The sequence below is a fragment of the Podarcis cretensis genome (assembly GCF_951804945.1).
Source record: "Podarcis cretensis genome assembly, chromosome: 14".
NCBI lineage: Eukaryota > Metazoa > Chordata > Lepidosauria > Squamata > Lacertidae > Podarcis > Podarcis cretensis.
Genome location: NC_137183.1, coordinates 16,653,605 through 16,681,303, shown reverse-complemented (window position 1 = coordinate 16,681,303; position 27,699 = coordinate 16,653,605). Strand labels below are relative to the sequence as shown.

The following is a 27,699-nucleotide window of genomic DNA, read 5'->3' as shown; positions in this document are numbered from 1 at the left end:
TTTAAGAAGGCCCAATCCACTTTTACAGGAGCCAGAGCTGCCTGCAACTCAGCCAGCCTAGCCAAGGGATGGCTACCTCTGCAAACTGTGCACTAATTTGGTTGGCATAACAAAGATGTTGCCCTGCTTTTGGATTGTATCTTATGGGCCAACATGGCTACAGTTTTAGCATTGTTTGGTTAAGAGACAATGTTGCAGTGTGATCTTTCAGGAAGATACAAGTGTTTAGGAGGTGGGGTGGTAGCCAGCTAGGTTTGACTCAGAGTAAATCCATTGAAATTACGGGGCACGACTAAAAAAGGTAAAGGACCCCTGACAGTTAAGTCTAGTGGTGAACGACTCTGGGCTCATCTCATTTTACTGGCCAAGGGAGTCTACGTTTGTCTGCAGACAGTTTTTCCGGGTCATGTGGCCAGCATGACTAAGCCACTTCTGGCGAACCCGAGCAGCGCACGGAAATGCTGTTTAGCTTCCCGTTGGAGTGGTGCCTATTTATCTACTTGCATTTTGACGTGCTTTCGAACTGCTAGGTTGGCAGGAGCAGGGACCAAGCAACGGGAGCTCACTCTGTCGTGGGGATTCGAACCGCCAACCTTCTGATCAGCAAGCCCTAGCCTCAGTGGTTTAGACCACAGCGCCACCCGCGTCCCCCTATGACTAACTTAGATCCGTTAATTTGAATTGGTCTACTCTGAGTTGAAACTTAGTTGGATATGACCCGGTTTGCAAATTGCTGGCATCATCAGAAATAAGTATTTTCTTTTTATTTCTTTTTTAAGTAGAAACACAAAGCAGGTTAAAAGAACTTCTGTGTTCAAACTGTTTTGGAAACAGAGGTTCCACAGAAGTGTTCCTAAGTCACAAGACAAAAATGAAATGTTTATGCGTCCAAAACGTATTGGAAGAACCATATATAGCAATTACTGGATTGTTTATGAACGAGCCATTTATTATACTTAAACAGATGACATCAACTTTTAAACACGCGTCATAAAAATACGTGCTCGTCCTCTTACAGTCTTGCTTCAGAACATAGATGCAGAAATGCCTTGCTCACTAATACCCAACAGCAAGTCTTACACATATTCAAAATGTCTGTCCGTGAATTTTTTCAGCCTAAGGGAGAATTCCCACATTCATATTCTGAGCATCATCAGCCCTAATATTGTCAGTCATCTCAGATCCTTGCCATTTAACCTCAAAGGCCACATTTGCACCATATATTTAAAGCACTCTTATACAACAGCAACCATGGCTTCTCCGAAAGAATTATGGGAACTGTGGTTTGTTAAGGGTGCCAGAGAGAGAGAGAGACCACTTCTCCCTTCCCAGAGCATTTGCAGAGTACAGTGGTACCTCAGGTTAAGTACTTAATTCGTTCCGGAGGTCCGTTCTTAACCTGAAACTGTTCTTAACCTGAAGCACCACTTTAGCTAATGGGGCCTCCTGCTGCCACCGTGCCGCCGGAGCCCGATTTCTGTTCTTATCCTGAAGCAAAGTTCTTAACCTGAAGCACTATTTCTGGGTTAGCGGAGTGTGTAACCTGAAGCGTATGTAACCTGAGGTACCACTGTAGTTTAACAATCAATCTCTCTTCATAGGGAACTTTGTGAATTGTAGTTCTGTGAATTGTAGCTCAAGTCCATTTCCAACACACATTCTGGATTCCAGAATGTCTGAAACTTAAATCTGGCAAGTTCTGGCAACTCCCGATTCAAGGCATCTTTGATGCAAGTGGTACCATCTTTTGGAAGTGAGTGAAGCAAGTCTGTAATACCCATTTTGCACCAACATGAAGTGATAATGAACCAGGGACCTTCTGTATGCAAAGCAGTCTCCCAAATCAAGGGGGAAGCAGAGAAAGAAAGAAAAGTGAGGGTGCTTAGAATTCCGGTGAAATTTGAAATTTTGCTTATTACTTTGTGATGTTTCAGTTCATCCTAATAAAGCTTTTATGCTACTGTTTTCCAATTTCCCCCACTATTGTACCAACACAGCTGCCAGCAATGTTTGTGAAATTGTAGTAATCCACATGGCAATTATTGTGTTCATATTATGGTTGTTATTTTGTTATCATAGTAAACGCAACACAGTCCTGGTGCTTTTGAAAACTGCTCTTGTATGTTTGAATCCACAATTCAGGAGTTAGAGAATGAATTTATAACTTGTTGGCCCACCCTTTGGCATACTTCAAATTAGAAACTTTTCCTGAGAGGATTAAAGACAGGTAATTCGCCTTGAGACACACATGTGGAAGGTGGTTAATAAATAACAAGAGAAATTTATTAACACCCAATGTGAATGCTTTTTTTGTACAGTTTCCAAAATGGCAGTAAAGCATGTTATGTTTATTCACTCAATGGAAATACAATATTTTAAAAACATCTCCCCCCCCCCATAAAAACCCCCAGCTTCACAGGATAAAATTTACACTTGCTAGTTTAAAATCAGCCTGAGAAAACATTTCCTGATAAATCTTTGTTTATATTTTCACCTGTGAATATTTGTTTTCGCTCTCAGAACCGAGCTCACACCAAAACCCCATTTTCCCCAGGTTTCAGCTCCAACCGAGTTTTGTAGCAGTCTTTGTCTACCTTGTGCCCTCCAGATGTGTGCCAGCCCTAGCACATTCTTCTTTATTAATTGCATTCATATACCACCTTCCTTCCAAGTAGCTCCAGCTGGCCTACGCTGTTCCTTTCCCCCCTTCCCAACTTATCCTCACAACAACCATCTTGCGAGGAAGGTCAGGCGGAGAGAAAGTGTGCTGTGCGCGCAAGCTCATGCTGTGAACTTCATGGGAGAGAAAATAAAAGAAAAAAATTCCTTCCAGTAGCACCTTAAAGACCAACTAAGTTAGTTCTTGGTATGAGCTTTCGTGTGCATGCACACTTCTTCAGATTCATGGGAGAGATCAGACATTTCTGAGCCTGGCGCTTCCCAGCGCTGGGTGCAGCACTCGGCATCCTTTTGTTTCCGAAGTAGCGCAGTCCGATCCTATGCCCGTTGCCTCGCGAGTTAAAAACCCCACCGCGTTCACCGTCCGCAGAGAGAGCCTGGCGGGGGGGTGGGGTGGGGGAATCGCTCCGGCGCCCAGGATCGCGCGCGGGGGAGTCCCTGCGCGGTGGCAGCCGCCGCTTTGATTGGACGCGTCGCGCGCCGTCCCGCCCCTCGCCCTCGGGAGAAACTGCGGCAGCGGCCGCGTGTGCGACTCGCTCCCCCCCCCCCCCGCGCCAGTGAGCGAGTGGGAGGCGGCAGCGGGCGCGCCAAAGCAGGTGGAACTCGGAGCCGCCGCTCCAAAGCGCCGACTTCCGAAGCGGGAGAGGACAGCGCAGCGCGCGCCCGGCTCCAGGCTCGCCAGCCCAGCCGCTCGTCGGGCTGCCCTCGCTGCCCTCCCCGCCTGCGAGAGGCGCTTATGTAAAAGGACCAGAGGCAATTAAAGAGCAGGGCGGGCAGCTCCGAAGAGGTTGGGTGCCGCCGCCGCCGCCGCCGCGAAGCCTGAGGCTGCTTTGCGCGCGCCGCCGCCGCCGCCGCCGCCGCCACAGCTCGGAAGCTCCTCCACACACACCACCCTGCGAGGGAGCTGAGGAGAAAGCTCTCCCCGGGGCGGCCGTATGTGCGAAGTCGGGACGCGCCCTCCGCTCCCCGCCGGCGACCGAGGCGGCGGAGAGACTCCCCCGGCCAGCGCGCTGTCGCCGCCGGGCTGTGTGGCCGGCGACAAGTGCCGAGAGATGGGGTGAGTCCGGGCGCCAGCGACGGAGTGTGGGGGGCGACACTTTCCCGCCTCGAAATTCGCGCCTTTTTGGAGGGCGCGCGCGCGGGGGGGGGGAGGTTGCTCCTTGTGAGGAAGGGGCCTAAGGGGGGGGGGCCCGCGCCGCTCGAACTTCGGCCGCTCGAACTTCGCCGCTCGAACTCTCCTGCTGGATGAGCTCGACGGGATCGAGCCCTTCCCACTATGCGAGACTTAAGCCTCCTGGAAAACAGTGGGGGTTACTTCTGAGTAAATAGGTACAGGTTCTGGCTCGAATGCTTCTAGATCTCCTGCGCCTTTCGCAGAGCATGTCCAGCCTTGGTCCCTGTAGGATTTTCTGCCTGGCAGCCGTGTCAGAAGTAAAAGTCTCGTAGACTTCAGCAGGGCTTGCGTCCAGGTGGGTGTGCTTTCAGATCGCCACTTAGCTTTGGAAGGGCTAAAAAGGAAGCCGGTGCCTTGCTTCAATGGGAGGAGTGGAAGGGTCGTGTGACTCAAGAGCTGGACTATATTTAAATAAAAAATAATCTCAGATTCAGATCATCTGGTTGTGTCAGGGTCAAGCCAAGCAGGGGCTGACTGTCAGCCTTAGTTTGATCTTGGCTGTTCATATGAGCAATATTTTGAAAGTTATTGAAATCTGCTAGGCATTCTGCAGTGATAGAAATCTAGAGACAAGCCCTGCCCGCAGGGATGCGAACAGGAAGGGAACAGGTCCAGGCAGCACATTGACTTGGCAAGACTGGTGCAGGTGGCAGCTTTACAAAATGCCCCCCCCCCATTGTTACCTCATTTTTGCAACATATTTCCCACACCTTCCAATCTAATACTACAACACTAAAGGTGAAATATTATACTCGCTTACCTTCGGGTAAAGCCTGTTTCACTCATTGAGTCCATGTGCTCTAAGGCGCCAATTCTTTGCATGTATACCTGGAATAAACTTCGCTGAATGCAATTGGAGTTATACTTCTGAATAAACCTGCATGGGATTGGGTTATGGGGACAGGAACTGGCTGGTATGGTCAGGAATGGCTCCCAAAAAGCTGCACTGTGCAATCCGGGAGATGCACCTCCCAGAAACTCTGGCACCATTGCAGAGATGCTGCTGCATGTGTGCAACGGTGTGTCAGCCAAGGATGCAATTCCAGACATCATGAAGAAGAGCCATAGTTCAGTGGTAGACTATGTGTTTTGCATGCAGAAGATCCCAGGTTCAGTCCCTGGTATCTCCAGGGAGGGCGCAGAATGTCTCCTGCCTCAGTTTCTGGAGAGCTGTTGCCAGTCAATATAGACCAGTAAGTATTCTTCAACTTTTTCAGACTCAGAACCCACCTTTAATCAAACATGGATTTGGGTACCCATTTCTTAAACTTTCCCCTCCCCATATATTTGCTGCTGTGATGCACCTTGGATCAGATCGTGACTTAGTAGTGGTTCCCAGCCCACCAGTTGTAGACCAGTGGTGTAGCCCATGGGTAGGCAAACTAAGGCCCGGGGGCCGGATCTGGCCCAGTCGCCTTCTAAATCCAGCCTGCGGACGGTCCGGGAATCAGTGCATTTTTACATGAGTAGAATGTGTCCTTTTATTTAAAATGCATCTCTGGGTTATTTGTGGGGCATAAGAATTCGTTCATTCTTTTTTCAAAATATAGTCAGGCTCCCCACAAGGTCTGAGAGACAGTGGACCGGCCCCCTGCTGGAAAGGTTTGCTGACCCCTGGTGTAGCCAATACTGAGCTAGATGGACCATTGGGTCTGACTGGTAAAAGGCATCTGATTTCACGCCAGCGTTCTCCATGATGTGGCAAAGAGTCCCAAGGGCTCTCATATTGCATGCTGCTTCATGTCTGCCCCTAAAAATAAAAATATTGCTGTCCAAAGCAAGTGCTTGAGATGTTTCTCTAGGGTAAAGTGTAGCTTGCATATGAGTTTTACAAAAGTTAGGCGCTCACAAAACACTTCTTTCAGTCTGCTTGTAATCACACAGCTGTTGGGATTGTATGGATGGCTTGGAGGCTGAGTGGATGAAACAACACCCTTCCCATTTTACAGATTTCCTGCTGGTTACCAGGATGTGACTTTCGCTCACTATGGGCAACCAAGAGAGTTGCCTTTTGCAAGTTCTATAGTGTGCATACTGTTTTGTTGGGATGTGTGTACTCGATGCAATTTGACTGGCAACTTTCAACATCTGTTTTGATTGCCACCAGTTTGATCATTGCACTCTGATCATTTATCTGCAAATAAGCACTGCGGACTTCCATTGTTTTCCTTCAAGTGAGCATGCTGAGGATGAATACTTTACATGGTCACATTTTCGCATGTTGCATTCCAGCATTGGGGAGTGAGATGTATTGTGACTGGGGCAATAAGACAACCAGCAGTCAAGCTTTTGCCCCTCCCCTCCCAAATCTGAACATGTGCCATTTGGGTTATGGGTCAGGTCACCAACTCCTCAACAAGATGCTGTAGTTGTGCCTTTAAAAGCAGACTTTGGCAACTGAAGCTTTCTAAGGCACTAGCATTTGCCATGTTCGGACTTCCTTGAAAGTGGGTGTAATCCGCTGCTGGAGGATACAAGCTGTGTGTTGCTCTGCACAAATGTGTTATTAAGGCATGGGGGTGAGGCTGGGCCAGTGTGGATTGTACTGGTTTAAGAATTATAGAACAGGTTAGATCGCCTGCTAATGACTGTAGACCAAGTCACTGTTAAAGCATAGCTGCAGGGGCTGGTTCAGGAGTTCGCCACCATAACAGTGATCTGCCCAGAAGTATTGCCCAGTGAGTTATTTATATTACTGTACGGTAAATAATTTGTGGCTTGCAGACAATGTGATGGGAGGAAGATGCCTGATTTAAGGTATACAGCATAGTACAATATCCACAACAGGTAGAATTACCAGTGTGTTTACTGGCTCTTTGACTGCTCCCTGACACTTGTTAATGCTTATCTGCCTGTCGTGAAAAGTTTTACTGCTGGATTTTTTGCAGTCTTAGCAGCTTCTAAAGGTATAGGAAGAGATGCGCTTTTCTGGTGAATATTGGCAATAGTGAATTTAGGCCAGTAAAACCACTTTCCCTGGGCACAGCCTGGATAGGAGCTGGCACCAAAATTCCTGAAACATATTGACATGTACTAAAATCACGTAACATTTTGTTTTCCACCTGAAATAATTACTCATGCTTCCAAGTTTCCAAAAAAGCCAGGCATTTGATTGATCAGAGATTTGATGAAGGTGCAGACAGAGTAGTATTGTAGCATCTTCATAGTCTCAGCATTTACAGCCTGACTCAGTGCAGTACATTCAATAGCTGAAGGAGCTGGAAGAGTTAACTGAAAGCATGGGTGACTGAACTTAAGATTTCAGCAGTGGTACCTTTTAAAAGTCCACTACTGTTTTTGCTAATAATAATTTTAAAAAGCATTCCTTCAAAAAACTGAGCATGGTGTACATAGGCTCCCCTCATTTTATATCACCCTCAGTTTATTCTCACAACAGCCCTGTAAGGTAGGCTAGGCAAAGAAATTTTCCCCATTTTACTCTGCTACTCTAACCACTAACATCACAGTAGCTCTCTCTTCAGACTGCTCAGTTGCTTACCATAGTGATTAAACCAGGAGTAATTTGTCCTATAATTGCTTTACCTATGTATGTTTAAACTTGGATACATTTTGTGGGGGAACAGAAGTGGGTGTTTTCCTTAGGCACTGGTGGACTAGTTCGAACTTTGAATTGAAGGACAAAAGTCAAGGACAATAGGCAGTGCAAGTCTGGCAGCTGAGAGATTTCCAAATTCTCCCTGATAAAGAGGAAATAATGGCCACTATCTGCCTTTGACAGGGAGTTATGTAAAGGAAGGTGTGAAGTGAGTGACCAAGTTAGAAGGCCACAGCTTCATTTAAAATTATTTTTAAAATCAGCTTCCTACATAAAATGTCTGCCAAAAGAGAAAATTAGCATGTCGTCATTTATCTAGGAAATAGGAATAACTCTTCCATAGTTTCCTTTGTGTGACTACTTAATGCCAAGAATTCTGCAACCTGTATAGGTTATGCAAATTGGGGTATGTTACACAGTGCTTTTTATTCTTTTAAAAATAAATAAAAATATGTGTCTCATTTTACTTCTTGTTCTGGTTTGAAGTGGGGCAAGGTACAGTGGTACCTCAGTTTAAGAACAGCCCTGTTTATGAACTATTCGGTTCAAGAACTCTGCAAAACCGGAAGCAGTGTTCTGGTTTGCGAACTTTACCTTGGTCTAAGAACAGAAGCCAAATGGTGGAAGGACACCGGCAGTGGGAGGCCTTATTAGGGAAAGCGCACCTCGGTTTAAGAACGGATTTGGTTTAAGAACAGACTTCCGGAACGGATTAAGTTCATAAACTGAGGTACCACTGTATGTTGAAACTACCCCAGCCACTGGAAACCTTTCTGACTTCTGAGATCTGAGCTGGCATTGCCCACAAACCTTTAAACACAGTTTCATAGTCATAAGGACTAGCAGCTTGATTTCCCTCCCCCAAAAGGAATTCCCAGATTCTTAGGACTCTGCTTCTACACTCAGCACTAGCTTCTGAGCTTTCTCAACATTCCTGTAGGATCCTAGCATGTATGATGTCTAGCTTACTGCTGTCTCACACCCTATCAGATTTATTTGGCCATCTAGCCCAGAATTGTCTCCTCTGATGGGTCTCAAGAAGATTCCGCCCCCCCCATCAGCTGCTACTTGATTCTCCCTGTCATCTTTGTTTCAATGGACTTTGATAACAGCTGGTTCTGGAGAGCCACCATCAGCCACAGCAGAGAGTACCAGACAAGATAGACAAATAACCAGTTCCTGGGATAAGGCAGCTTCCTGTGTTCCAAACTGGAGATGCCAGGGATTGAATCTTAGACTTTCTGTGTGCGAACCATATGCTCTCCTGCTGAGCTATGTTCCCTACAAAAAGGGGAAAAAAGACTTGCCATTTCCAGTGCCTGTAAGGGTTCTTCTGTATCCTTAAGACTTCAATTATCGGTGTACCAAATATTTCTTTGAAGAGTAGTCTTGAATTCTCTAAGGTACACTGACCAGTTTCTTCAGGTTACTCCTGTTAATTCAGTATAATTATTTTAGGGTACCTAATCTTAAGGTTGTAGCCTGAGGTGCCTTGGGCCATTAACTTATTGCATGCCAAAGGGAATGTTAGGAACCTCTTTAACTTTCTCAGTGGTAAGCATGTGACGGAAAAGTAGCTTTTGACATGCACAAGCTTTTAAGACTTGGGTTCTTGCTAAGCAAAACGCCTTCCATGACATTGATATTAAGCTGAATGAATGTCATTATAGCTGAATGAATGTCATTTTGCACAAGGTAGGCAGGCAGGCAGCCTTTGAAAGTAAAATGTTTGACTTCATTAGCCCATTTTATGGGTTGAATTACTAAAACCTATTTGGCAAAAGTGTAAATGTGAAATGTCACGAGGTGACAAACTCTTCAAGTATTTAACGTGATGTCAGAGCTAGGGATTTATTTTCAACTTCTTTATATTTTCATCAGCGAAATTGCGTTGATTTTTGTATTTCGGCTGCTTTATATGAATACTGTCTGCTTGCATAAGCAACTAGATTTAGGCTTTGTATCTCTCCTAGTATTTTTAGCTTGAGTTTCTTAGAAGTGTTAGGAACCTAAAATCTCACTTACTTGGAAGCAAGTTCCACTTAAATCAGCAAACCTGCTTCCAAATAAGTGTATTGGAGATGGATATGCTGTTTAATATTTACTAGCTTCTTGACTGTGGGCATTGCTGTACATTTTGGGGGCAAACACCAGTGCAATGTGGTTCATTAGGGTGACCAGAAGACTTGCCCACCAACCTCAGGAAGCTTCCACCTGCCTGCCTTCTTACTTAAAACCAGTCCAGGAACTGCTGCTACCTATCAGTTTCCCCAGCCTTAGTCTACGTATTGCCTTTGTAGGACTCAACAGGGAGGAGGATGGGAACAATGCTAGAATTAGTTGGCACAGAAAGCACTCGCCACCACTGATGGGCATCAAAGGTGTTTTTTTAAGCATACATCTAAAAGCGGAAAGGCTGTGAACATGACCAAGAACTACATAAGCACAGGAAGACGCATCAGAGAGGTGGAATTGGCTGGGACTCCCTATGGAGTGAATACTTAGGAAACCTAGGTTAGCTGATGACACAACACTAAGCGGTGTGGTGTAGTGGTTAAGAGCGGTAGACTCATAATCTGGTGAACCGGGTTCGCTTCCCCGCTCCTCCATATGCAGCTTCTGGGTGACCTTGGGCCAGTCACACTTCTCTGAAGCCTCTCAGCCTCACTCACCTCACAGAGTGTTTGTTGTGGGGGAGGAAGGGAAAGGAGAATGTTAGCCGCTTTGAGATTCCTTCAGGTAGTGATAAAGCAGGATATCAAATCCAAACTCCTCTTCTAAGTGTGAAAATAGAAACCAGCAGAAACACACCTACTGACCCCAGCTACCCACCCTCCTTGCCACCTTGTTTTCAGTCTGCGAATTCAGAATGGGTACTTGATGGGCCAGAAAAGATTTGGTGAAATATTTCAGGCCACAGGCCATCCTGTAGCATTCTTGGGCAGCTGTTTTCACCCTAGTACAGCTGATGCCTGCCCTTGACCCACAGTTTTAATTCCCACAATGCCCCATACAGTGTTGCTCCAGGGCCCAGGCACTGCTTCCCCCCCTAGAAAAATAGGTGCTGGTACTCACCATGGAGTTGCTACAGCAAGTCCCACACTTTTTAACAAAAAAGAAGAGGAGGTGTCAGTACTGTGTACCCTCGAGTACCCCCTGAAAAAAAAAAGCAGTGACACCAGGGAATTTTGGGAAATTAAGGCAGTGGTTTTGTTGGAGTGCTGTTGCTGCTGCCTGCCGTGGCAGCCTCTAGGTAAATCAAAACAAAATAAAAAAATTCCTTCCAGTAGCACCTTAAAGACCAACTAAGTTAGTTCCTGGTATGAGCTTTCGTGTGCATGCACACTTCTTCAGATACACTGAAACAGAAGTCACCAGACCCTTCTATATAGTGAGAAGGTGGGGAGGGGTATTACTCAGAAGGGTGGTGGGATTGGGTGATTGGCAGATAGCTGTGATGAGCCTGTTGACGACTCTTAACGACTGCAATAGGTCTTACAGGAAAAAGCAAGGGGTGAGAAGGTGAAAAATGGCTTTGTCATGTATAATGAGATAAGAATCCAATGTCTTTGTTCAGACCAGGTCTCTCCATGGTTTTAAGTTTGGTAATAAGTTGCAATTCAGCAGCTTCTCTTTCCAGTCTATTTCTGAAATTCCTTTGTAATAGAACAGCTACTTTGAGATCTTGTATAGAATGTCCTGGGAGATTGAAGTGTTCTCCTACTGGTTTCTCTGTCTTGTGGTTCCTGATGTCAGATTTATGTCCGTTTATTCTTTGGCGTAAGGTTTGGCCTGTTTGTCCAATATAGAGAGCTGAAGGACACTGTTGACATTTGATGGGAAATCAGACATGCCTCACAGACCAAGAGCCATGGCTCAGTTGTAGAGTATCTGCTTTGTATCCAGAAGGTCTCAGGTTTGATTCCCCACATCTCCTGGTAGGGCTGGGAGAACCCCCTGCCTGACCTGCTGGGGAGCCACTGCCAGTCAGTGCTGTAGACCATACAGAGCTAGCTGGAGCAATGGCCTGACTCTGTACAAGGTAGCTTCCTATCTTCCTAAGATGGCACTCTGCCCAAGTCCCCAACTCGAACCTGAAATGCTTGGCCCTAGAATACTGTTCAGATATTTTCAAAGGAAAAATAGTGTTGCAGATTTGGGGTACCAGGGTCTATTAGTGAAGAGAGATTCGTATAGATAATATGAGGGATGTTGAATGCCAAGTACAAGCTGCAGCAGTTCTCCTGGGTGTAGCCTGTACAGTCTAGCCTTGCTGGGCTGGTTGAATGTAGGTCATTATGAAACAATAGGCTGAGGTTACCACACTAAAGAGGAATCTCTCAGGTCTGTGTAAAACAGAGGTTCTCAAGGTGATGGGGAGGGGTGAGGTGACAGGAAGGAGATTTGGGTCAGAGACTGTTTTATGGTTGTGCCACTGGTTCAGGCGCACTGGGAACCAATGGCTTCAAGTAGCAAGAAAGGAGATTCTGATTAAGCGTTCAGAAAAACTTTCTGACTGTAAGAGTTGTTCAGCAGTGGAGCAGACTCCCACAAGAGGTGGTAGACTCTCCTTCCTTGGAGGTTTTTAAACAGAGGTTGGATGGCCATCTGTCATGGATGCTTTAGTCGAGATTCCTGCATTACAGGGGGTTGGACTAGATGACCCTTGGAGTCCCTTCCAACTCTTAAGATTCTATAATTCAGGTTATGGTGCTCCTGTGACTTATCTGCTCCCCTCATTTAGCCCTTCATGGCAAATAGTCATCCTTAAACATTCCACCCTCCTTCTGTTCACTCACTTCTCTGTCTACTCATGCAACTCTAAGCATGGAAATACACAGTTCAGAATTTATGAAGATTGGGCGCATAAATGTTAATTGTGTGATGGTGCTGAAGTGGCATAGCTCTGAACAATTGAGCAAACAAGATGAATATCAAGCAGGAACAGGAGGTGAAAGCTATATTGGAAGCTGGAATATGACTGGTAGTTACAGAGATAATTTTGAAGCATTAAGGGTGTATGGAGAAAGCTGCATAGGAACTCCTCTAGGCAGAGACCCCACCCAAATGCCTTATTTATTTAAAGCACACACCTTCCCCCCCCCCAATGCTTCTGGCAAAGAGTCCTAGGGCAGCTTAAAGGTAAAGGTAAAGGGACCCCTGACCATTAGGTCCAGTCGTGGCCAACTCTGGGGTAGCAGCGCTCATCTCGCTTTATTGGCAGAGAGCCGGCATACAGCTTCTGGGTCATGTGGTCAGCATGACTAAGCCGCTTCTGGCAAACCAGAGCAGCGCACAGAAATGCCGTTTACCTTCCCGCCAGAGCGGTACCTATTTATCTACTTGCACTTCATGCTTTAGAACTGCTAGGTTGGCAGGAGCAGGGACCGAGCAACGGGAGCTCACCCCGTCATGGGGATTCGAACTGCCGACCTTCTGATTGGCAAGTCCTAGGCTCTGTGGTTTAACCCACAGCTCCACCCGCGTCCCATTGGGCAGCTTACCGATTAGTAAAACGCAAAGTCATCAAGACTGTTCCTGACCCTGGGCATCCGTTTTTAACAGTATTTTTGTAAGGATCAGCTTCAATGGAAAGGGGACCTAAAATAAGTTGTTTTCTTAACACAGCTGGTGCAGTAACCCTGCTTTCCATCTCTCCCTCTGTAGCATCCTGATGGAATGGCTGATGGCTAGGTCACAATTGAGGAAGAGCCAAAAGCCAGCTGAACTTTAAGCAGGGCCGATGGAGTGGTCCTGAGCCCCTTCTCTCTCCCTCTTCTGCTGCAAACTGTTTTATAAAAACTTTATTTCCCAACTGCTTTTGCAAGTCACATTGTTTTCAGAAATGGGTGAGAAACACAAACCCAAAACCACCCTGGGCATCTTGAACTGTCTGCCTGGCTCTTTGAATCCGCAGATGGATTTAGATGTCTTCAAAAGAATAGGGAATTACTTCACTGGGTTGTTGATGCTGGACAAACAAGAGGCCTTCACCCTTAACCACTTGATAAGTCAAAGCTTTAACAATTTGGGACTGGTTTACCTGTGATGCTCCCTTGCCCCTTATATGCCCACTGGAGTGCTTTGATCTGCGGAACTGGAAGTGCTACAGGTGCCACGTAATACTTATTCTGTATTTATAAGAAATTGATCTAGTGTGGTAACACCCATTACTTTGGAACTCACTACCTAGTGACATAAAGCAGGCATCCCCATTGTACACTTTTCTTACACCTGCTAAAAGCATGTTTGTTTAAACAAGCCTGGAATGTTGACATATGCTTCAATATGCTTTTAGCTTATCGTTGATTTTAATTATTCTTTTGAGAGTTTAAAATAGCTGTTTTTACTGATACGGTACTGTCCCCCCCCCCCAGTAAACCACTTTGAGGTTTGGTTTGTTACAATCAAGCAGTATGTAAATTTTATGAAATACAAATAAATAAATAGGGACATAAACTGCCACCTAGCTGGTCCATACTGACTGGCGGCAGCCTTCCAGGGTTTCAAGTAAGCGACTTTCTGGAGATGTCTGGGATTTAACACAGTACCTTCTGCCCTGCAGCTAATAATATATGGTAGGAACATCAGAAATTGCTTTATATTGAGTCAGACACTTGGTCTATATAGCTCAATATTGTCTGCTCTGACTGGCAGTGTCTCTCCAGGATTTCAGACGAGCCTTTCCAAGCTCTACCTGGAGATGCCAGGGATTTTTCCTAGGGGCTTCCCCCCACCTGCTGTGCATTGTAAAGGGCCGGGAGGGAGGGAGGGAATTGTACACATTTTAATCTTTGGCTGCAAAGAAAGGTGGATGGACTTGGAAGCCTGTTGTTTAGCATTCCAGAGGTATAATGGGCTTTGTTCATTACTATCTTGGATGGGGAAGAAAAGAAACTACTTCTGCCAAAGTTAACAGCGGGACATGTAGCAGCTAGAGGAGGCTTTCCTTTCTTTTGCAGTGCTTTGTTGTAGTGCACAGTGTTTTATGCCTTAATCATCTTGTTGATATTTGAAGCAAGTGTATAAGTTAAGACGTTTTTAAGCCATGTTGTTTTTGATTTTAAGTGTTTTATGTGTTCACTGTGTCTGCAAACTAAATGCTAACTTAATTTACATTGGATGTAAAACTGCCATTGGCATCACCAGGAGCCCTTCTCTCAGTGAAAATGGCAGTATGTATTAAATACCGTATTTTTTGCTCTATAAGACTCACTTTTTCCCTCCTAAAAAGTAAGGGGAAATGTGTGTGCGTCTTATGGAGCGAATGCAGGCTGCGCAGCTATCCCAGAAGCCAGAACAGCAAGAGGGATTGCTGCTTTCACTGCGCAGTGATCCCTCTTGCTGTTCTGGCTTCTGGGATTCAGAATATTTTTTTTCTTGTTATCCTCCTCCAAAAACTAGGTGCGTCTGATGGTCTGGTGCGTCTTATAGAGCGAAAAATACGGTACTTATATCCTTCAAGGAGCTCAGAGTGGCATGCATAGGTCTCCCCCTCCCTATTTTATTTTCACAACAACCCTAAGAGGTAGGTTAGGCTGAGAGACAACGTCTGGACCAGGGTCTCCCAGTGAGCTTCATGGCTGAGTCAGGATTTGAACCCTGGCCTCCCTGGTCATAGTCCAACACTCTGAGCACTCCAGTTTTCATTGGGACCTGTTAAGGTCCCAATCCTACTTGAATCCCCAACTTCAACTAATAGCACCCCACTTACAAATGTGCACATTAAATATAATAATGCATTTAACCTTGCATTTTGTTTGACCCTAATAAGGGGTGTCTAGTGGATAGTCTCAAAACTACAATTGCCAGGGGTTATTTAGGGGAACCATCCACAACTTAGTTAACCCAGCTTCAAAGTGGTTTAAAATGTGTAGTGTATAAAATGCACTAGGGGGTGAAACACCTTTGTTTGCAGTTCCAGGCCCCTGGTTCAAGGATGGGGAACCTCTGGGCCACCAGCTTCTCATTGGACTCCAACTCCCATGAGCCCCAGCCAGCATGGCTTATGGTCCAGCAATGTATGGATAGCCACACATCCCTGCCCTAGCTGAAAGTCACACAGAGCTTGTGGGATGTATGCGGCTTGTTTGAGTGACCACATTTGCACATGTGGCTTAGAGACAATAACAGCTAATGCGCCAGCTTCTTGTGATTTGCACCTCTTTCTCTGCCCCTACATTTAAAAGGACTTTTAGAAGATCACTGCAATATCTGAACCTTGAAAGGGTGATTATTTTGCGAATGTTTAGAAGCAGCTGCTGTAATGATGGCTGCAGCACAGAAGAGTTTGCTGGATGTGCAGATTTGTGTGGGCTGGTTCAGTTCTGGAAGGTTTCTATAAAAGTTGATTGTCTATTTTTTCCTCATCCCACCCTGTGTACTACTAGCTATGTTTATGTACATTGTTCCCCATCTCTCTCTCTCCCCCACCCATTTTCTAAATACCGCAAGCCAGCTTCCCTTAAATAGCATCTTGGAATTTGCTTGGTTGTGGTTGTGTTTGGGGTGTTGGAGGTGGGGGAACCTTATAATTTGCATCTCTCAAGTAGTTGAATGCTACTGCCCTAAAACAGTCAAGAAGGCTGTGATTAAATTTCCAAATGTGGCAAGGGCAAGCGGCAGTGGCCTGCCGCTAGGGACAGGAAGCTTTTAGCTCTGGAGGGTTTGCGGGTGGGTGGGGTGTAAATTCTTAATGCGCAAAGAAAACCAGGAAGGAGGCCATTAATGTCAAGGAGGAGGGTCACTGAAGCTCTGTAGCATCTTGTTCAGAACTTGTTAGATTGAGCCATCAGTGGTAATGCTGGATAATGGTGTGCTTTGATGCTGTGTGCAGGATGGGAGGTATAGAATTGGATGAGAGAATAGCATTTTTCCTCCTGTGACTAGGGCTAAATCTGCACCATACATTGAAAGCACTATGATGCCACTTTAAACAGCCCCCTGAAAGAACCATGCGGACAGTAGTTTGTAAAGGGTGCTGAGAATTGTTAGGAGACCCCTGTTCCCCTCACAGAGCTGCGGTTCTCCCAGTGGTTTTGAAAAAAGCAATCCCTCTGTCCAGGGAACTCTGGGAATTGAAGCTCTGCAGGGGGGGAATTGGCCATCATAGAATTGTAGAGTTGGAAGGGGTCATGATGGCTATCTAGTCCAACCCCATGCCCATGGTGGGGCTGAAATCCAAGCTCCTGAGATTAACAGTCTCAGGCTCTACCGACTGAGCTGTCCTTCAACCTAACAACTCTCAGCATCCTCAAGAAACTCTGGTTCCCAGGGTTCTTTGGGTGAAGGCATGACTGCCAACGTGGTATAGTAGTGCTGTAAATGAATGGTGCTGATGTGGTTTAGGAATAAAATCCTGTGGGTCATATCTAGTCTTAGTCTTTTGTGCCATCGGAGCATTGTTGCACTAGAGAAGGCATAGGCAAGTTGCTGGCAACTTCTTTGCACAGTTGCATAGCCTGTTGCACAGTGAGTTTCTGCTACTGTTCTGTTCTGTTGCATTGGATTTCAAATCCAATTAAAACTCAAATCAAAGGAGCCCATGTATTAATGGACAGAGGATGTTGCGCTTAGCTCAAAATCAGCACAAATGCCACAATGTTCAGTAAGGATTGCAGCAAACAACAAACGTTTTATAGGTCTGCTTAAGGAAAGGAAAGGAAAGGGTTATATGGGGCCACTATAGAGAAGGCCTGGCTTTGTGTACCTTCAATGTATTGCTGCATCCCACCTCAATTTCCAAGTGGTGCAAGATTACAAGGGTTCCAGGTGCTTACCCAGGGTTTGTGTTTCCTTTTGGAAATGTGGCACAGCGGAGACTGTGGTGTCTTTAAGATATATGGTTTATTTACACATATATACATCCTGAGCCTACATTGGAGGGGTTCACAGCATCAGCACCCTAAACGGGTCTTGTTTCTCCCATAGCTGCAGCCTTGGATTCAAACACACACCAAGCATTGCACTCTCTCTCTTCAGCTTGTTGCTTTACTTCTAGTTCACACAATGGTACCAAAACTCTGCTCTCAAACTTGGGCTTTGTCCTTCCAACTATCTCAGAGTTGGAAGGAGAGGCTCTACCCATTTTCTGTCTGGCACAGAGCCCCCTTTGTTCTCTTAATGGCCCTTCACCCAGGTGATGACCTCAAGAGAAAGCTAGCCTGTCTTATATTTTAACACTTGCTGGATCCAGAGTCCAGGAAGCTATCCTGGCTTGATTAGCTGTTAACATTTGCTGGATCAGAAGACTTGATTAGATTTTTGCACTTGTAGGATCCAGGGATGGTGGGGGATGGCACCCACAAACTCATAACAGTATGTAAAGTGCTTTGAACACTGTAAAGGACAGGTAGCCAACGTAGATTTGGTTGGATTACAACTCCCATCTCTCCTGACCATTGGCTATCTTGGCTGGTTCTATGGGAATTGTAAGCCAGCAACATCAGGAAAGCACCACGATGGTTACTCCTGCTCTCTAAAGCATTATATAAGTGTAAACTTCAGGAGAGAACAACCAAAATGATCATTGGAATGGAAAGGGTGCAATGTTTGGGTTTAGAGAAAAGGCAAGCAAGAGGCAACTTGACATGCATGGTATGGAGAATGTGGTTAGAGAGGAAGTTTTTCTCCTTTTATCTTAACACTGGAACTCCAATGAAGGACTTCCAATGAAACTGAATGTTGGAAGAATCAGGAGAGACAAGATAAAATACGCCTTAAGACAGTGCTTAGTTAAATTGTGGATTTCATTCTCCTGAGGGGCAGTGGTGGCCACCAACTTGGGTGGCTTTAAAAGAGGGATTAGACAGCTTCGTGGAGAATAAGATTACAGTCATACCTCGGGTTGAAGTTGCTTCTGGTTGAGCGCTTCCGGGTTGCGCTCCGCAGCGACCCAGAAGTAACAGAATGCGTTACTTCCGTGTTTCGCCATTTGTGCATGCGCAGACAGTCAAAATGACATCACATACATGCGCGGAAGCAGCGAATCGTGACCCGCGCATGCACGGATGTGGGTTGCGTTCGCTTCAGGATGTGAACGGGGCTCCAGAACGGATCCTGTTCGTATCCAGAGGTACCACTGTATCTGTGGCTACTAATTCTGACTGTTCTGTTCTCCCTCCACTGTCAGAGGCAGTATGTTTCTGAATACCAGTTGCTGGAAGCTGTAGGCGAGGAGAGTGCTGTGATGTTCAGTTCCTCCTTGAAGGCTTCCCACAGGAATCTGGTTGGCTATGGTGAGAACAGTATGCTGGACTTGATGGGCCATTGGCATGATTCAGCAGACTCTTCTTATATCCTTATGGCGTATTTGTGGTCTGTTACTACTATGACGATTGACAGAGCGCTATAAAATATCCCCACCACTATTTTTAGAACAATCGGAAATCCCTAGCTAGAAATTGAAGCACTTCTGTTTTCTGCAGCAAAGTAGTTCTTCATCTACCTGTAGATGGAAAAGGCCTTTGTAAACTGAAAAGGAAGCAACAATTTGTGAGTAATACATCAAACAAGTTTGAGTACAAGCGGTGATTCTTGCCATGGACAATACCAGCATTGTTGAAACTCTTAGATGTGCCAAAATGCTTCAGGCCTGGTTCTGGAAGAGAGAAGGCACTTCAAGTTATTGTTCTTAAGAATCTAATTTCAGAGGTTTATATAAGAGATATTACCGGATCACATCACTGATTGCATGCATGACTCAGAGGGGATTGCTACGCAGTATTGTGTAGGTGAAAAAAAAAAAAACTGTCAGGGATTTGTGGGAAACGTCTTGCTTAAAAATAGTGAGCGGAGAGATGCTGTGCTACATATCCTTGTAAATTAGTTCACAAAAAAATCACTAGCCCATAACATCTTTGTCTGCCTACCAGTACCTGTGTTAGGTAATTGTGGCACAGCAATACTGTGAGAAGGAAGAACGACTCTTCCTAATTTCCCAGAAGCTACTCATTACCAGCGAGTACCAAGAATGTGATTATGAGTCTGATGTTACAAACAAGAAGACACTTGTTCAGCAGAGAAACTGGTATTCCATCACAAAACTACAACGAACAGAGATAAATGGATTTGACTTGCTTAACATGAAAATAATATGTGTAGGTTTCCCAAGTCACCTTCCTTCTCTCTGATTCTTGAGCAAATGTATTGAGTGGGTCCAGACATCACAGTAAACCATGTCTTGTGCTCACACACTCCCCACATTTCTCCCTTGTCTGTTGCAAGCCATGAGGAGGAGATCAGAAGCTTTCATCTCTGTTTTGATTGACTGCTGTTTAGTGATATGTCTGAACCCTAAACTGTGGTTACTCTTGATGGTGTGCTGAAATAAGACAGCTTCATTATACTTGCTTTGAAGTGGGCCTATTTCCAATGAGCTGCAGTTAACATTAACCACAGTTTGTTGAGTTTGGACAAAATGACAAGCTGAGGTTAAGGGAAAACAGAAGTGAAAGCTTCCACATCTCCTCCTTGCAGCCATACCAGGGGAGGAAAGTGGGAGAGGGGAGCACGGAGCACAGGAGGCTGAGACTTGATGTGACTCATTCCTGCCATGATAAATCATGGCTTATCATAAAGTCCAAACTGGCTGTATGTCAGCTTGAGTAAGAGCACAAAAACGGAAAGGGAGCTGTAAGCAAAATATTACTTAAATAAAACCTCCTTAGGATCTTGGCACCATCTTTTTCTTGCACCTAGGTTGTAATCTTATACATGCTTGCTGCTTGCAAGTTAGTTCCATTGAACAAAACAGTTAATGGCTTGGGACCAGGGGACAGTCTGATAAACTGCCTGCTCTTGCATAAACCTGCTGGGCTATTAAAATTGGTCTTGGAGGCTCTGCGTCTCCTTGCCATTTGAAGTAAGGCAGGTGAGGGGTGAAGATCAGACAGAGAATAATCTTTTTCGGTTGTGGAATTCTCTTCCCAGAGAGGTTTGCCTGGTGCCAATTTGTCTAGGCTCAAAGCAGAATTGGTTGTCGTTCCTGGTATTTTTATGTTTTTCTTCGTAAGCTGCTCTGAGGGCTGTGGCTGAAGAGCAACTAATGTTTTGAGTAAAAGAAATACACTGATGCCACTAATATGTACCTGGTGTGGGGGACTTCAAATGTGGCCCTCCATTCCTTTCTGTCTGGCCCTGGGGACCCTCTGCAGTCATCAGCCCTGCTCTGAGAGCCAGTGTGGTGTAGTGGTTAAGAGCGGTAGTCTCGTAATCTGGGGAACTGGGTTCGCGTCTCCGCTCCTCCACATGCAGCTGCTGGGTGACCTTGGGCTAGTCACACTTCTCTGAAGTCTCTCAGCCCCACTCACCTCACAGAGTGTTTGTTGTGGGGGAGGAAGGGAAAAGAGAATGTTAGCCGCTTTGAGACTCCTTAAAGGGAGTGAAAGGCGAGATATCAAATCCAAACTACTACTACTACTCTTCTTCTTCTTCTTCTTCTTCTTCTTCTTCTTCTTCTTCTTCTTCTTCTTCTTCTTCTTCTCATCCTCTCAAGGCCACACCACCACACACCCCTCAAGAGCTTTTGCCTGACTGGAATGCGTCCTGCTTGCCTGGATGGGCATGTTACCGCAATACACATTCTACTCAGGCAAAAGCTCCTGAGGAGGTTGTAGAGATGCATACCTGTGGTATCAGCATATTTCTTTTATTTAGAATGCTACTGGAAAAAGAAGAGCTGGTGGCCAATCTAGTCTGGCATCCTCTTCTCACAGTGGCCAACCAGATGCTGTGGGGAACCTGAAAGGAAGACCCAAGGGCAGGAACATTCTCGTCTCCTGTGCTTTCCAGCAAGTACATTCAGAAGCATTTTTGCCTCTGATCATGGAAGCACAGAGCACAGGCTAGCAGCCATTGATAGCCTTGACCTCCATACATTTGTCTGGTTCGCTTTTAAAGCTCTCCAAATTGACAGCCATTCCATACGTTCAACACTGTGCTGGTTTGTGGAAGTGCTTCCTTTTGCCTGTTCTGTGTTTTCGAAGATTCAGCGTCATTGGATGACCATGAGTTCCAGCGTTGTGAGAGATGGAGAAAAACATCGCTATCCACTAGGCTCAGGATGTATATACAACGGTACCTCGGGCTAAGAACTTAATTCGTTCCAGAGGTCTGTTCTTAACCTGAAACTGTTCTCAACCTGAGGTACCACTTTAGCTAATGGGGCCTCCTGCTGCCAGTGTGCCGCCAGTGCACAATTTCTGTTCTCATCCTGAAGCAAAGTTCTTAACCTGAGGTACTATTTCTGGGTTAGCGGAGTCTGTAACCTGAAGCGTCTGTAACTCAAGGTACCACTGTATGTGTAAATAAACCATATATCTTAAAGACACCACAGTCTCCGCTGTGCCACATTTCCAAAAGGAAATTTTATTGAACCTCAAGGACTACATCTCTCTATATGAACCTACCTGAGATCATCTTCTGAGGCCCTTCTTCATGTGCCTCCTCAGCAAGTGGTCCAGAGGGTGGCAACACGAGAACAGGCCTTTTCTGCAGTGGCCCCCCATTTGTGGAATGCTCTCCCCAGGGAGGTTGAGCTAGCGCCTTCATTATAGACCTTTAGGCGCCAGGCAAAAATGTTCCTCATTAACCAGGCCTTTGGCTGATTGGCATCCAATGCCCTTTTAAAATGTGTCGGGGAGGTGGGGGGGTTATTGGGTTGTTTTTATTAGGTATTTTATGTTTGTATTTTGTGATTTTATCTTGTGAACTGCCCTGAGACCTGTGGGTATAGGGCGGTATGCAAATTTAAATAAGAATAAATGTCCTTCACATCACCTCCTACTTGCGTTTCCTCTAAAAATGAAAGAGTCCCAAATGCTGCAACCTTTCATAGATAGGTGTGGGTGGGTGGGTGTCTACCTTTTGGGTGGCTGAAATTTAGCCTACTGTACAAAGGTAAAAGTCACAGCTACTGTTCCACCTCCACTGTTCCCACTGGCTCTGTCCATCCCGGGAATTGGGGTCCCCAGAATATTGGCCACAACGGCGTGCAACCCTCATGCTGAAAAAAGGTTCCAGGTTCTCTGCTCCTGCTATATACATTGTAAGTTTAACTGGAGGTGATTGGGATTGAACCTGACACCTTCTGGTTTTAACTTGCTTGTATGAACAACTCAGAGGCTGTGAAAGAAGGAAGGTTAACAACAGAAAGAATTAGAGGAACTACCGGATGTGACTATGAAAAGCAGTAGAAGTATGAAATGATCAGAACCATCCGAACTTGAAGCATGGGAAGTCCTATTAAAAAATTATGATTTGGCAGAATATTCGGATTATTTGATATGTATATGTATAATTTGGAATATTTAATGTGATTTGATTGGGTTGTTAAAGTGGAAAAATTAATAAAAGTGAATTTTTTTTTTTTAAAGAACCTGACATCTTCTGCATGCAAAGTGAGTGCTCTGCTCCTGAGCTAAGTAAACCTATGCCTCTCCTTCATCACTATATTTTGTACTCTCTAATGTTTCAGCTCTCTTCAGCATGCACTTGCAATGTTGCCAGTTTGGTTCTGGGTGGAGGTGGCCAAAGAACCATGCTCAGGATAAGGCATAGCTCAGCAGATAGTTCTTTGTGCCGACTGAAAGTGGCAGGAAAATGAGCTGTTTAGCTACATTATATTTTCCCTTTGGCTGTTGGATTAGATTCTCACGAGGAACTGAAGTAGGGCTAAAGATGAATACCTGCCCAAAAAGGCTGGCTGCATGATTTATTCTCTCCCCTCCCTTCCCCACCCCTCCATATGCTCTTTAATATTCCCACTTAAATTTGCCATAACCTTCCCTGTATTGTTGAATGCTTAAAATAATTAGCGGAAGACAATGAGGAAGTTGGAAGAAGGGGATGAAAAGAAGGTGTCTCCCATTAAGAGGTGGCTTTAAGCAAAGCTAAATGGTTCATTTCAAAGATTTGCCAGTAATCTAGACTTAAAAAAATAATAATAGTCTTGATCCTCATGATATTCCCCCCCCCCCTTGTTGTGTTGGGTCTCAGCTGTGACAAGTGCTGTAATGTGTGAAGTAGAATTTGTATTAAGTGGTGTTGTATTAAGTGTTAGCTCTGTTGAGGACCATAAGCGGCTTCCCCTGTGAATTACAAATATTCTGTTGCATTGTTTTTGCCTACAGACACTGAAACTGCTATTAATGGCACTGTAGATAGATTCAGAGTGGGGCACAGAATTCCAGTGGTGAAGAGAGCGACCTTGCTGTGTTCTGTTTCTCTGCCCTCTGATAACCTCTGCATTGTGTATGTCGGATGAGAGAGAGGAGATACAGATGTATTCTGACCAAACAAGCGGTAGATGCTTAAGGTTAAAGTGTGTTGCCCTTTTTCTCCTTGTTAGTGTAGACTTGCATTAAATTGACAAACGATTTGAAACAGTAACTTCCAAGTTGTAACTGATGTGAGGTTTGCTGCCTCCACCCACCTTTTGTAGTCCTCATCCTGGCCTCAAAATAAAACTTGGCTGTAAACTAATTTCTGCTAAGGTGTAACTTTCCTGATCTGCTAACCATGGTTAGGAGATTGGAATTGTGCCATGGGCTCATCCTTCCAGCTGAACTCTCCCTCCTCTTCCAAGGCTTCCTTTAGCCATATTGTAGCACTACATCTGCTAGATTTCCTAAAAACCAAGGTGTTATGAGAGCAACTTTATTTTACATCTGCTAGACAAGGAGCAGTGCCGGCACTGAGGTCCCACATACTATTAAAATCATTTTTAAAGCTATTATTATTATTATTATTGAAGGAAACTGAATTCTGCGTATTCTTTCCCCCCTTCCTTGTTGCATGGAGTCACAGATACACAAAAGCCTAGCTACGGTATAGGACCCATGCTTTAGAAAACTTAAAATGCAGCTTTCTTTTATAAAAGAGAGATTTCTAGAGTTCTTGCTTTATTTCTGCAGTTCTACAGGCTTAACACACAAAAAATTGGTCTCCTAGACCCACTGGTGTGGTGAAGGAAAGTTCTCTGAAGGCATTGCCTGAAATCTGACAGAGCTTTAGGTGAGGATTGCCCGCTTATTCCAGTTTTCTTCACTCATGTTGCATGTGGTGTGAAACCTGTTGAGCCTGCAGCAATCTATTCAACATGCCACTTCAACCAGCTTTACTAAACTGCTCGGAAGAGCATAAGAATTCCTTTTTGCAGGGTGCACCCAAACTTATAAAGCAACAACAAAAATGGGTGTTAACAGCATATGTTTCCCCATCTGGGTACTCCTGCATTCAAAATGCCATGATGACAGATGTATCTATGTGCAAACCGAATATGCATTTGCTTAGTTGCTCTTCCTCCAGGTAGACTGTCTGCATTAATCTTTTGGAGCAGAACATGTGTATCACTTTGCCTGAATGTTCATTTCTCTCCCCATTTTAAAAACACACACCAGAAATCAATTTTTTTAAAAAAGTTCAGAAGCCCCTCTAGAGTGGAAAGGAAATTGGCTAGTTCCTTGGATCACGTTAGATGGGAGGTTGGGAGTCCAACATCTGGATGGCACCATGTTGGCTTACTGCTGCTGTAGGGTGCATGCCTTAACACAGTGCAGTGGGTGCTGTTCCGCAGTGGGCTTGCCCCTCAAAGCTTTGTGCATCTGGATACACCTTTAGTTTTAAGGAGTGCTTGTCATCCCAGTTGCAGGTGAAAAATGGGAGTGCTGCAGATAAGTCCTGATTCAGAAGGTATGAATGAGTTCCTGTAGATCAGGGTGTGGCAGCAATTAGGGTGTGGATAATGCAGACTTGCTGAGGGAAGCAGAGAAAGGGTATAATGTAATGCTGGACAAACTTGGGGTGCACGATTAGAGTGTTCAGAATGAAAAGAGCAATTTATCCAAACAGGTGCATCCTGTCCTATCCCAAGAGGGGAAGAGATTTGAACCAAATCTAGAAGAAAGTTGAATCTGGACATATTTCACCTTCTTTCTGGTCTCTGATTATAGATTGTTGTTGTTGTTGTTTTTAATATAATATTTATTCCAGTTTTAAAGGTTACAAAAAGAAAACACTAAATTAAGCAAGAAAAAACAAAACAAAACATCACAATAGATATAAACAGACAAACAAAAAACAGAAAAATACAAACAATTAAGAAAAAAAAATCAAACCTTTACATAACTTTCTTTCCTTTGCTTATTTCCTTGACCTCCTCACACCTCCCTTTTTTGTATTCTAGTTCAATTAGATATTTCAGCAAATCCTTTCCAGCTTTGTTTTTATCCTATTAACTTATCTTAATATACTGTAATTTTACATTCTTGTCCTTCACCAATTAACAAATCCATTTTTACCTAATCCTTTATATCATTTCTGCTAAAACCACATTACTTCATTTGATTATAGATTGTTGTTGATGAACTGGTACGCGAGGAAGGCAGATGGGGCAGTGAGAATTGGGGGGAAATGTATACAGTATATGCATGTTCGGACAGAGTGCAGAGTTATTTTTATGAGCTTTGCAATTCTGTACATTCTTTACGTGTGGAGGTTGCCATGGAAATGGAAGATGCATTCGTTTGACATTTTTGGCATCTTGTCAGGTTCTGGTACTGCTTATTCAAATGAAGAAACATGGATGAAGGTACTGTAATTTTGGCATTGAAAAGAGATTGTGCCTAAGCACTTCAGCGGGATACAAATGTCGGTGAGCGAGTTGATCACTCTCTTAAATTAATAAATAAAATGAAAAGAATGTGCTTATGCTAGCTCAGGCTAGGGAAATGTTTCATGGTTTATTATCCATGGGACAGTTGGTTAATTCCCATTGAAAGAGCAGTAAATAAGATTGTGCTTGTGTACATGGTTAAGTGTGCCAAAATTGTACATTTTTCTAGCATTGTGAGCCCCGTAACTGCCTTGCCACTGGGGTTCTGAGTGCAATAAGTGGGTTTGCTGCTGATAGCAGAGACTGGCGTTTAGAACTAGGGTTATTAGCAAAGTCACTGAAATAACGCTGATGGTGGTAGCCTCATGTGCCTGTAGGCCACACCTTTCTTCAACTTTAATTGAAAGTCACTCCAAAAACCATACATTAGTCATTTTAACAATAAGTGATGGTGCTGCTAAAAGAGAATTTGTTCATGCTGGAAGTTAAACAGGCTCTGTGGACCACCCCTGCGGCATTTGTATGTTTTTCTGATTTTTTCTCTCCATTCTCATCAAAATAGGCTTTCCAAGGTTTTGGGTTTTTGTGTGTGTGGAAATGTTTTTGTTTTTGATGAGTATACATACCATGCTCAATGATGCTTCTATCATGGCACCTTAAAACACACTAAAAGCAGCAACCACAGTCTGCACACCAACCTGAGGATACTCACTGGGACCATGTGATGCATGCAAATATATGCAAAAATGCTCCCACAGCTTTTTTAAAATAAAAAGCAACTCAGTTTCTGAGTGGAGAGAAGCAGTAGTATGTGCATATATGAATCCTTTCCCCTACAACCAGTTTTCCACTTCAAAACCTTTCCCCGATCTGCTTTCCTCCTTAACAGGGCTCCTGAAATGTGTCTGTCCTCATTGTTTCAGCTGTCAAGGCAGTCAGCTCTGTGTATTAGAAGCCTGTCCTAAAGTGCTTGCAACTGCAGATTTATTGGTGTGGGTGTTGCTGTTCCTGGAATCCAGTACCAGGGCACACTTTTTGGATGATGGGCCACCAAATGAGCAGGCGGCAGCTGTGCATCCTTCCTCTGATAAATTCTCCAGCTGCTCCAACAGTACAGTACACAAGCAGAGCGACCCATCACACAGTCAGCAGGATCAATGATTGTGCTCCCCTCAGGCTCTGGGATTAATACTGAACTAGGATTCTGGAGGAAATGTTCTGTGCTCGGTTTGTTGATCAGTGCTTGACAGTGTTCCATTTTCCCTAGATTCTAACTTTTTCCAACAACAGCAGCAACAAAAAAGAAACCCACGTGGTTTTTTGAGGGTGGTAAGTGTTAAATTTATTTCCAACACAGTGGAAATAATCACCATATGGTTATGTGATTTTTGCAAGCTGTCCAAAGACAACTAAAATACAATTAGTCTATCTGTTCCATTTGTCAATCTATAAGTGACACTGTTCACATCCCTCGCAGTGCTGGTTGCTGGCAGTATAAAAGGCTTGATTGGCCTACCTGTCTTCTCCTATTAGGATCAATATTCAAATGAAATGGAACAGCCACAACAACAGAACAGAACTCCAACCTTTCAACTTTTTGTTGAAGGGTGAGAAGCTTTATAGGCTTGGTTTAACAGTCAATCCCTCTTTTCCCAGAGAACTCTTGGAATTGTAGCT

General features: G+C 44.6%; 1 protein-coding gene across 1 annotated transcript in view; it reads left to right on the top strand.

Annotated features, from left to right (window-relative positions):
- Window positions 1–3,501: 3,501 nt before the first annotated feature.
- HOMER2 (homer scaffold protein 2) overlaps window positions 3,502–27,699 on the top strand; it is an 80,079-nt gene continuing 55,881 nt past the window's right edge. The window contains exon 1 of the mRNA XM_079954353.1: window positions 3,502–3,736. Coding sequence (XP_079810479.1) covers window positions 3,615–3,736 — 122 coding nt within the window. The 5' untranslated portion in view covers window positions 3,502–3,614. The remainder of the gene's footprint in view (window positions 3,737–27,699) is intronic.